This window comes from Taudactylus pleione, unplaced genomic scaffold (assembly GCF_031769625.1).
Source record: "Taudactylus pleione unplaced genomic scaffold, aTauple2 ptg000479l, whole genome shotgun sequence".
Classification (NCBI taxonomy): domain Eukaryota; kingdom Metazoa; phylum Chordata; class Amphibia; order Anura; family Myobatrachidae; genus Taudactylus; species Taudactylus pleione.
Window position 1 is genome coordinate 6,705,582 of NW_028284881.1, and position 12,634 is coordinate 6,718,215.

Here is a 12,634-nt window from a genome sequence, read left to right on the forward strand (position 1 = left end):
CGCCGGCTTCCTAACTACATACCTCCAGGACAGTCTGTTATCCAACAAGCTATCTACTATTTTCATTGTAAATACAAACACAGGTTAGGTGAAGGCACAAAATGAACAGTGCAGCAGAGGGCATGTTCCCAGCTTTTGTAGTACATACAGCCCTGATCTGCTTGCTGCCATGTAACCAATGAGGTAAAAAAGATTTCTGTTTTAATTAGGTTTAAAAAATAGCATCTCTAATTGGAAGTCACTGTATTGGATCTCCTATGCTACAGAGGGCCGAGCAGAGGTCCCAGCTTTATGAGAGTGTGTGGTCCCTGCTAAACAGATAAATAGTAGGAGTGTTAGGAGTTGAATTATTAGGAAAGAATTTAATAAACATCTTAAACAAAGTGGAAAATCCCTTTAAGCTCACTTATGTTCTTGACGTGGCATGAGGTCGTACCTTGCTATTGCCCAGGTAGCAGCTTCACTATCTATGTTGGAAGAATTCTTAAGCTGCATACACACACAACGATTTTGTTACCAACGATTTTATGAACGATTTTCTGTCAGATTATCTGTCAGATTTTTTAAAGTGTAATGAACGATTTTTTGAACTACAAACGATTTTTGTAACTTCCCTTAATGAAAATCGTTCAGTTGGTCAGTCAGAATGAACTACAAACTACAAACGGGAACGCGCATGAACGATAATCGTTCATCGTTATATAACTCAGAAACTGAACGATTATTTCAACGATTGAACGATAACGACGTCGTTATAGTTAAATCGTTCAAAAAATCGTTACGTGTGTATGCACCTATTTTGATGACAAATCTGAGTACACCATTAACTTAATCCTGGAAACTGTTTTGCTCTTCACATAATAAGCACATAATAAGCATCCAGTTTTCCATCAACTAAAATAGAGATGGTGCGTGGTTGTATATTCTCAGACTATATTACTTTTGGCGAAGTTGTATATTCTCAGACTTTATTACATTGGGCGAGGTTGTATATTCTCAGACTCTATTACATTGGGCGAGTTTAAAAATGTGAGAGTTTCTCACCCCATTACATTTGGCCCTAAATGTTAAAAAGAAGAAAAACTACACAATTATAAGATACTGTTATGGATGGTGGGAAAATGTATTCATTAAAGTTCATTAAAAGAGATGTCATCAAAAGTCAATATATCAATAATAGTCCTGTTCAGTCTATCTTGTGTGCAAATACTGTATGAAGATTGCATATGAGCAAATGTATACTGTGTGAGATCATGGGATTTGTACACTTATTTGTTATAAGAAAATTCTTATTAGCATCTACATATACAGACAGACTTTATTTCTGTATTGTACATACCTTAAGTACAAATGTATTAATGTTGTCTGGCATTTCCAGGTTAGTGCATTTTCTGATCTCATGAATTGTAGAACACGGAACCCGTAACTTTGGTTTGGAGCACTGCAGTGGAGAAAAGGATAATTTGTTTGATATTCATGGGAATAATGATGTATTTGGTTTAATTAACATCAATACAATGCTTTACAGAATATATTACAACATGTATAATTGCACTCATACATTTGTATTTTGCATTTGCTAACTATCTGGGAGCTCCTGAAATAGATTCAGATTTCAGAAAATTCTCCCTGGAAATGTCTGTGTCTCACATTATCCTACTAAACCAACATATTGAAAAAAGGAAACGATACTAACTATATCTTTAATAAATTCATCCCTAATGGTAGCATGCATGCAGATGACATGCCATAATGAGATGTAGTCACGCCCTCATGTAGAGTGCCCACACACCCCCTTCTCATAGCCGCCCGTAGGTTGTCCCAATACCCAACCGAAAAGGTTTAGAGGTATAGAACACTGGGTTAGGGTACTTACCGACGCCCGTGGGGATCTCTCACTGTCAGACTCTCGCTTTTGGGATTTGAACCGGCGGCTGTTGAGCCGCCGGTATTTCAATCCCATTTCCATAATACTCTGAAGTAGTTTATAACTATAGAAACATGTATATAAAATGTAAATTTGAAATAATTTTACACAACTTTTTTTTCTTTTATCATCATTTAGAGCAAACCCAGTTACAATTCTATACTTTGGCAAGACCAAGTAATGCCCCATACAGTGGGTGTAGGTATAGGGATAGATATTCAAATTGGAAATAAAATGGGTTATGATTCTGTGGCAAGGGAACTGTGTTTTATTTCACATTGAAGCTAAATACTGTCATTCCATGGCAGCACGGTAAACATACACATCAGACACACATGCAGATTTGGGAATAAATGTGTGTTTGTGGCTGGTCTCATACCAGGCATTTAATACTGACTTACTGAACAAGGATTTCTTTTTGGGGAAAGTAGAGAGGAGATCCAACGTGCCAGGAAGTCAGATTTATCAGGTATAATGTGTAATGATGATTCGCTGAATGAGACCACAGACTTCCATCTCTAAAGCCAAGAAGAAAAACTTGTACCTCCAACAGTCCACTACAAATTTACACCTGTCCCAAAAATGATATGCAAGAAATTCAATCTAAATATATTACAGCCAAATATTACAGAACATATCTATGTTCTGGCAGGTCTAAGTTCGGATGAACGTAGCCCAAATCCAGAGGTATTGTATTTTATGGGTATGTTACTAAGAACTAAGCTATAATACCTATACAGATGTGTCCACATACATCTATCCTCCATGCGCTACAAGTCGTGCCACACAACGCGGGAGCTCCGTGTGCCCCGGTAGCACTGACGTCTTTCCTGCAACTTTTTACCTTGAAATGCGTCTTATTCATCAGCAAATAGCTATCACAAGCTTCTGCTGATTAAAATGATATGCAGCATGGCTATATTCTGTGTGCATCTGCGGGTGTATCTGCAATGTGAAATGCTACGTTAGTGTCAGCGGCTGTAACACTGTAACTTGACATTTAGCGTGCAGATACACCTGCAGACACAGAGAACATAGGCATGCTGCATAGCTGCTTGTGCTAGCTATTCACACAGTGTGAATAAGACGAATTTGAAGGTAAGAAGTCGCACAAAAAGACGCTCGGCGCTACAGAGTCATGCCACGGCATGGCGCGGTTAGAAGGGCTGTTTAACACGCAAGGAAGTTAGATGTATGAGGACACATCCGTAGTTTACTACAGCATGGTGGACAACTACTGTTAGAACAGTATTAGCCTCTGTAATTTCTTGCTGTTGTAATTACTATGGCTGATACCCACTTACATTCAGTATTATTAATCAGTGTAAAGAGCATTCGGCCTGTCTGCTAAGGTTCTTAACTGGTTTTCTTTTATGTGCCTCATTTTCCTAACCGCTGATCTGTAATGAAACTTATTATATTTGGCAACTAGCCAAAGCAAATCAAATATATCTTCTAGTACAGCTGTTAATTTAATAGGAAATGTAGTGTGTAATTCCATGTTTATATACATATTAGTGAATTTTTAGTCTGGAAGGGGAAATTCAATTAATCTTGTCAGAAAAAAATAAGAGAAGACTCCATTAGTGCAACTAAAATTTTTTAATAAAATAGTAATAAAGTAGAAATAATGTTGGTGAGCAAATTAAAAGCAAAAAAACCCTTCACAAGCTAGGGTCCTTAACCTCACAGTATATTGCCAGGCATCTCATGAGAGCCAATGAACCCTTTGACACTCACCCCCACATGATAGAACATGGACGCTGTGAGGCTCTGGTTTTGTTGTGGGCCCGGGATGGTAATAGGAGCCGACACTGAAGCAGCTTTAAAAATAAACGTGGAGTTTTTAATGAGTGGCTTATCAGACATGAATGTGGCAAAACAAAAGTCCGGGTATAGCACTAAAGTGCATTTGGGAACTGTAGTGAGGCAATGGGAAAAAGTCCAGGTAGTGATAACAGAAGGCAGTCCAGTACTCCAGGTTTTGTGAGACTGAAATGAAAGTGCAGGCGGAAGAAAATAATGTCCAGAGGAATGCAAGTGGAGGCAAGATGCAGGGTGACAGCTGACACAGGTACTCAGGCAAGGGAGAGGTAATGGAGGAGGCAGGAGAATCCAGCGGGGCTGGAACAGGCAGGGTGAAGCAGGCTTAGGTAATGATCCCCACAGACAGGTGAAAAAGCACAGGAACTCTCTCTCATCTCTCGCTGAGAAACACTTTGCACTGGCAATGAAAGGAAGCTCTGCACTCCCTTAAATACCCAGCGCCGCACTGTGACAGGCTAGAGAGAGCATGTGACACACCAGGATAGGGCAACTAGGTCACATGCCCGGAGGCAAGATGGGGACGCCCATGCCAGAACGGAACGGAAACACCACCAGGCCTAACCAGACCAGAGTGACAGTATGCCCGCAGAGGACTACGCTGCCAATGCACCCCGCCAGACACCAGTGCCACATGTTCCTCGCCATAGCATCCTCACAGGTATTACCTGCCGGCCGGCATGCCGAGAAACCCTGGTCGTGACAGTACGGGGGGTGGCCCTTATGGGTGGTCTCAGGACACTCACCCGGCTTTTCAGGATTTACAGTATGGAATTTCCTGACGAGTGCAGGAGCATGGAAATCCCGGGCATCAGTCCAACAGCGTTCTTCTGGGCCGTAACCCTTCCAGTCCAGAAGGATTTGTTTAGGATTAAGGGTTTCAGTAAGGAAATGTGAAAGGAGCTGGAAACTTTTAGGTATGAGGGTAGCTGAAGGCGATAAGCCACAGGGTTGATTACTTCGGTGATGGAGAAGGGTCTGATGAAATGTGGGGCAAAATTCATGGAAGGTACGCTGAGCCATAGGTTCCGGGTGGATAACCAAACCTGGTCTCCAACTTGCATGCAAGGTACCTTCCTTCGCTTCTTATCTGCCTGAAGTTTGTAGTTAGAGGACGCTTTCTCCAAATCAGTACACACTCGAGCCCATATTGATATAAATCTCCGTACAGTATCTTCCACTGCTGGCACATCAAAAACAGGCAGACTTTGGAACTCAGGCACTCAAGACCGTAAACAACCTGGAACGGAGTTTGGTTTGTTGGAAGAGTGATAGAAGGCATTATGCGCAAATTCAGCACAGGGCAGCAAATCGTACCAATTGTTCTGAGACGAAGACATAAAAATTTGTAAGAACGTCTCAAGGTCTTGATTGACTCTCTCTGTGGATCCATTGCTTTGTGGATGATAGGCTGTGGAGAAGTTTAGCTTTACTTGCAGAACAGAACATAGAGCTCTCCAAAATCTTGCCACAAATTGAGCACCACGGTTGGAGACTATTTCGGCAGGAAGTCCGTGAAGACGGAATATGTGCTGGACGAACATATGAGCTAAATCCGAAGCAGTAGGCAGTTTCTTTAGAGGTACATAATGGACCATTTTCGAAAATTGGTCAACCACGATCCAGATGGTAGTGTAACCCTGAGAACTCGGCAAATCAGTTACAAAGTCCATGGAGAGAAATGCGTCCCACGGACATAATGGAATAGACAGGGGCAACAACTCACCAGCTGGGGCTTGACGTGAAGATTTGTGTTGAGTGCATGAAGTAAATGAAGAAATAAATTCCAACAGTTTTCATCGATGGCCACCAGTAGACTCTCTTTAAAAATTCCAGAGTCTTCCGAGTACCAGAATGACCTGCGAAACGTGAGGAGTGAGCCCATGTGAGAAGCTGCTTCCTTAACTCCGGGGCCACAAAGGGGTTTTCCCGGTAGGAGGTTGTAACTGTATGGTGGCAAACACCCTTGACTCCAGTACGGGGGTACTGCGTAGAATTTCGGAATTGTTATCACAGGAGAGGGATCTAGACAGAGCATCTGCTTTCTGGTTAAGTGCTCCAGAATGGAAAGTCAGAGTGAACTGGAAACGTGCAAAGAATATTGGCCATCGGGCCAGACGAGGACTCACACACTGGATGCTCTTGAGGAAGAGGAGGTTCCTATGATCGGTGAAGACAGTGAAAGGAAACTTAGCCCCTTCCAACAGGTATCTCCATTCCTTTAGCACCAATTTCACCGCTAAGAGTTCTTGTTCTCCTATAGCATAGTTCCTTTCAGCAGGAGACAATTTCTTGGAATAGAAACCACAAGGGTGAACTCGGTTATCTTCATAACGCTGGGACAGAACAGCTCCCACTGCCTCTGATGATGCATCAACCTCCAATAAGAAAGGTCTATCTAGGTCTGGTTGTCTGAGAACTGGAGCTGTAATAAAAGCTTGTTTCAAAAGCTAGAAGGCTGTCTCTGCCGCAGGTGACCATAGGGCAGGATTAGCGCTTTTACGCATCAGGTCCATGATAGGAGCCATCAAAGACAAAAATCCCTTGATAAAGCATCTATAGTAATTGGCAAATCCGAGCAGTCTCTGAATGGCTTTCAGTGTTTGAGGTCGAGACCATTCCAGGATCGCCTGAACCTTTTTGGGGTCCATTTCTAGACTGGAGCCAGAAATGACGTAACCAAGGAATGGCACATTTCTCCAGTTTGCAGTAGAGGTGATTCTTCTTTAGATGTGATAGCACTTCCTTCACATGTTTATGATGCTCTTCTAGAGAAAACGAAAAAAATCAATATGTTGTCCAAATAGACAACTACTGAAACATAACATAAGTCCCGGAAAATTTTGTTAACAAAGCCTTGAAATACAGCAGGGGCATTGCACAATCCAAAGGGCATCACGAGGTATTCAAAGTGCCCATCTCTGGTATTAAAAGCGGTCTTCCACTCATCACCTGAGCGGATACGAATAAGATTATATGTTGTAGATCTAACTTAGAAAATGTGATGGATCCTTTGACTCTGTCGAATAACTCAGTGATTAATGGAAGCGGGTATAGATTTTTGACCGTTTAAATCATTGAGACCCCGGTAGTCTATACATGGTCTTAATCCACCATCCTTCTTGAAAAAGAAAAAGAACCCAGCTTCTGCAGGAGAGGTAGAAGGACGAATTAATCCTTTCTCCAAATTCTCTTTGATGTATTCAGACATCGCTTTGGTCTCTGGCAAGGATAGAGGATAGGTGCGGCCACGAGGAGGCATCTTGTCAGGCAATAAATCGATTGGACAATCCCATTCCCTGTGAGGAGGTAAGATATTCGCTTGTTGTTCAGAAAAGACGTCAGTAACCATTTGGTAATCCTTGGGAATTGCTGGAGATACTAATGAGACTGATTTCCTCAGAGGTCGTATCTTGGGAAGACAGGATTTCTGACAGTCAACTCCTCATGAAAGGATTTGCATCGAGCACCAGTCGATCCTGGGATTGTGCTGGCGTAACAAGGGTAGCCCTAAAATGATTTCTTGGGAGGCCTCAGGTATTACTAAGAATTTGAGAGACTCAGAATGGAGTGCCCCAATACGAACCAGTACTGGTTGAGTTTCCTTGGTGACAACTCCGTTAGCCAGAGGACGTCCATCTACAGCGGTCAGGGAAATCGCGTGCACAAGGGATGAACAAGGAATCTGTAGCTTGTTAACTAAGCTGGAGGTCATAAAATTTCTGGCTGCTCCAGAATCTAGTAGAGCAGTAACGAAGACAGGTTTTGACTTCAGATCTATGGCTGAGATAAATATGATATCTTTCGAATTTGGGGACGGGCTCATAACTCCTAACTTGATGTCCCCAGGGTCAGTTGGGAGCGGGCGTTTCCCAATTTTCGGGAACAGGAGGCCACCAGGTGACCCGATTCTCCACATTATAGGCAGAGGTTTTTTAATATTCTTCTCTGACGTTCCTCTTTGGAGAGATGGGAATGATTCACCTGGATTGGCTCTTCATCTGTAGAAGGAGGGGTGGGATAGGTAGTAGAGGGAGGAGTAGATGACCTTTGCCGGACAGTTCTGTGCTTTTCAGCCTGACGTTCTCTGAAGCGTAGGTCAATCTTATTACAGAGGGAAATCATCTCGTTTAAGTTAGGAGGAAGGTCACGGGTGACCAGATCATCCTTTAGTCGATCAGAAAGCCCAAGCCAGAAAGCTGAGGTGAGGGCTTCCTCATTCCACTTGAGTTCTGATGCTAACATTTTAAACTGTACGGCATATTGGCTGACAGGACAGGTTCCTTGTCTCAGTCATAATACTAGATGAGGCTGATACAGTACGTCCAGGCTCATCAAAAATCCTCCTGAATGATGTCACAAAGACAGTGTAGTTATCCAGCAGAGAATCTGAACGTTCCCAGAGTGGGGAAGCCCAATCCAAGGCTGAGCCGGACAACAGAGACACGATGTAGGCCACTTTACTTCTTGCAGTGAGAAAATTATCAGGCTGTAAGGTGAAGAGTATATCACACTGATTCAGGAATCCACGACAAAGCTTGGGATTGCAGTCAAATTTACTTGGCATAGGAAAGTGTAAGCGGGGGGGGGATGTCCTGTAACCTGTATTTGCAGACAAAGGGGTAGGTGTAACTACTGTTGCACTAGGAGTGGATAGAGAAGTTTGTAAATTATCCTGTCGTTTAGTTACTTCTTGCATGAACTGAGCCATTTGGTGCTGCATAGCTTCCAGGTTTTCCAAACGGCCTGCAATACATCGGAATAAGGCCCTCATTCAGAGCCGCTCGCTATTTGCGGTCGTTCGTTCTAAAACAAGGGGTGGCTATTCAAATGAACCGTTCGCTCATTGCGGTCTGTTCACGCCTCTAAGTCTGAACGAGCGAGCAAAACTTGCGGTTGTTATTTTGAAAAATACGCCCCCTTGCCACTCGCACCATACGTCATGTCCGCTATTTATTAGATTAATCGAGTACATCGAACAGCGTATGAACTGCTCGCTATTCTTGTGGTTGGTTTTTCAACCGCTATTTTGCGAGCAGTTCAGAGTACAAAAAACCAAGTGACGTGGTCAATGACGCTGCTTTATTAATTATGCACTCCCTTAAAACGCCCATTTTAACCTTTGAGCACGCCTGCGTTCTAATTCCACTCCCCTGTTTTCAAGCACCTTCCCCTGTTACCACCCACATACGCCTCCTTCTGTCACTCAAAATAGCAGGCATTCGCAGCGACCGCACTGTGCGTGTGTGCAAGCCCCGGAGCGACAGAGAAACTCTCTCGCTCCGGAGCTCTCTTCAAAAGGGGTGGCTGTCAATGTTGATCAACAGCTCGCCCCGTTTTGTAGGCGGGCCGGGGAGGTGGTTTCCAAAACGGAGGCATTCCTTAACGAACGCCTACCATTTTGTGGGCGGCCGCACTGACATCATCTGTGATGTCAGTGGGGAGTTTCATGCTCTTTCAGAGCAGGAAGCTCCCTGGGGCTTGCGGCTGCCGAGACCCAACCTTAGGGTCTCGTCGCAAGCCCAGATAGTCGCGATGGTGATCACCATCGCGACCATCAACCTGGTCAGTCGTTAAGCTGTGGGTGGTAACCCACAGCTTAACTAATGACCAGGAGGCCGTCAACCTATTGACCCTGTTGACCATTTGTAACTGTCGAACCTTCTTACATGTTGACCTTTAGTGTGTCGAGCTTTTGTCCCTGTCAACCTATCGACTGTCTAACATCTTGTTTCTATCTAGACATTGTCTAAATTTTTACTGTAGATCTTTCAATCCACACCCCACAGCCTATAGTTAGGAACTGATTGGTTGGTACTTTATCTTCGTCCACTTTATCTCTCTCCAAGGCTTAGTACATAGATCCCTAAATCCTCCTACCAATGGAACAACACAAGCTTTGCACCTGGGCTAAAGCACAAAGAATTCCACCACTGGACGAAACACATCATCCCCTTCCTCATCCAACTTGCTCCAAAGAGGTCATACTCTGATTTTGCTACCCTCCAAGTATTTATTTTCACCAAAAAGAGTCTTATTTCAGTAACTTCAGGTTAGGCACTTCTACCATTCAACAAACCCAGCCCTAAATCTCCAAGTTAGAGTCTCCATTCATAGTCCTTTCTTGATAGATTGTTACTTTCTCAGTTGACTGCAATTGTAGCTTACACAAGATGTATAGGTATTGGCAATGCCGTAAGTATTTTATCATGTTATTGTGCTGTGACTCCTTCCTCGAACCTCTCTTTACCCTGCTTTTCATACAAACTATGTACTGATTGCCTCTTATTTGCTGTTTCTGGGCCTGTTTCAAAGGTGGACAGATTTAGAACATCGGGCGCAAGCACCCAATGTTTTAAATATACGCATACGCCTGAGACACACATGCATCCTGATGGTAACCGCCGGCAGACACATAAGGAAGGAGATCCATGAAATTTCAATAGAAGTCCCTCGGCGGTGACTGGGGTGGCTTTTGTCGGCAGGGGTGTCGGGAACCTGCCAGTGTCAGGGACTGCGTTGAGACATACAGTTCCACTGGCACTGGCGGCGATGTATCGTCTGATATTCCGAACAACTATAGGGTTGCTCTAATGTCCCATTTCCGCTTAATGATGCAACATTCAACGCACTGCAGCAGATTAGAGCCACAGCTGGTGAGATTCTCAGTAGGAAGCAGCATTAGCATAAATTTGCAGTAGCGGCTGTGAAGCTACAGCGCCTCCATCCACCTCTGAATCAGGCGCTGTTACTATTTAAAAAAAAGTAATTATTATTTTTTTAAAAATCAATTTGCCAATGATATGAATCTTTTTACATTATTCATATGGGGAATCCATTTTTGTCTGCAAACTCTTCTGTCATGCAAAAAAAGATTGTGAACTCCCAGTACTAGATCGGGATTCAGCCAAAAAAAGTAATAGGCTGCAGATATAGCGGAAGAACGGAAGAGGAGATAAAGTCAGCAATTAAGTCTCAGAAGTCTTCTAAAGCTCCAGACCTATTAATTTCCCATGTCATATTATAAATCCCTACACAATCCCTAACTCCACAAATGGTCCAGGTCTTTAATTATGCTATGCATACGGGAGAAATTCCATTCTAATTCCACCCAGTCCATTATCACTGCATTATCTAAACCGAACAAAGACCCTAACAGATGTGACAATTATAGAACAACATTATCTCTCCCTGCTGAATATGGGTATCAACCTCAGCTCCTATATTAACAAAAACTCTCCTCAGATGTTTTAGTATTAGACACAGAGAGAAAGCCTTTCCTAGATGTTTCAAATTCTGAGAAGTTTTGCTTTTTGCAGCTAAGTTTTACATCTATCCATAACCAATGTTTTGCTTTTTGCAGTAGTTTTACATGCTATCCAAGGGCCTGATTCAGTGCGGATCGCAACTGCGATTGTGATTGCAATAGCGATTACACACGCAGTCTCACAACAAAGATATGCTAATTCATTGTGATCGCTATGCCGTCGCAGCACAACATAAGGACACCCACCTTCCCTTACACACATCCGTAATATTTAGCAAGACTGCGAAACCATCGGTAACATTGAGCACACTCGCAGCCTCACGCACACTTGCACAAGCTCTAACCTTACTGAGGAATTGCCAACCTCTTCGCACGCTGTGAGTACACAAGCTGCATATGGCATCGCAGTGGCTAATTTATGCACGCCCCTGCAACAGCGTTCAAACACACTGGCAATGCCTGCGTTTCGCTTAGCACCCACCGTCACCACCCCCAAACTGTACTTCCTGTCAATCACTCTGCGATGGGTCTGCATAGTGACTGTGATCGCAGTCCTGATCGCAGTGGAGTGTTCGCACACTGAGATGCATACGCATGCGCAGAATGCAACAAGCGATCGATTGCGTGCTTAATCACAGCAGTGATCCTTGCTGAGTCAGGCCCCAAGTTCTTTACCGTAACCCATATCTGTAAGAGTATAGCCTGATTCTCATTTAGCACAGCTTATTTGGTCCATTTATTTATAATTTATAATTCATATTTTTATTGATTCAATTATTATATATATTTTTTAATTTGAATTCACTTTTGTATACAGTTTTCAATTATTGCAAAATGGACTTATTAGGGGAGCACCTGGTTGTGTTAGAGCTTTCTGACGTGTATACTGTAGGTGTATATTATACACAAATATATTTTTCAAGTACTGTATCCTAATTCTAAAAATGAATGTAGTTATTAAAGGCATTATTTTGATACTGTTGGCTATGCCAGGAGCTACTATCTGCTCAAAGCATCCAAATTGCATCACTAATATTTTCAATTCATATCCCTTAGCTGATAACAAGATCATTTGCAGAACTGTTGCTTTTAATTTCTCTGCTGGTTTCTAGTGTGAATACAACACATTCAGATGAGATATTCTGCACTAAGTAGTCACTTAGGGCCTTGGGGGTTATTATGATTGTCGAAGCTGAGTAATTGGCTGAGACAAGTTCAGTTTAAAATTGAATCGCAACGACGCCATCTTGCGACTGGCCGCAAGACGCCATCTTGGAAATGAGATAGCAAGACGCCATTTTGCGAATGGCCGCCTAAGCGCCATTTTAGATAAACTCACATTTTAGTACATGTGGCGATAATACTATTAGCACCATGCGATTGCATCTTCCATCATTTCTCATATACACAATAATACGCAAAATAGTGCTGTTAGCTAGTCGCATATTAGCGAATGCACAAGACCCCGAATGAAAACACCATTTAGTAGCTAAATGCGCACGCATCTGTCCCCAGTTAACTAGCATCTTCATATCAAACCCCGTACACTCACACATTACATATTCACTTACAAGGTTCCATTAGCATTAAGGTATAAGATTTAAGTTGGTTCAGTT

General features: G+C 42.9%; 1 protein-coding gene across 1 annotated transcript in view; it reads right to left on the bottom strand.

Annotated features, from left to right (window-relative positions):
* Positions 1-12,634, bottom strand: part of SH2B3 (SH2B adaptor protein 3) — a 274,440-nt gene that overhangs the window by 28,030 nt on the left and 233,776 nt on the right. The window contains exon 4 of the mRNA XM_088449227.1: positions 1,340-1,441. Within this exon, the coding sequence (XP_088305353.1) occupies positions 1,340-1,441 (102 nt within the window). The remainder of the gene's footprint in view (positions 1-1,339; positions 1,442-12,634) is intronic.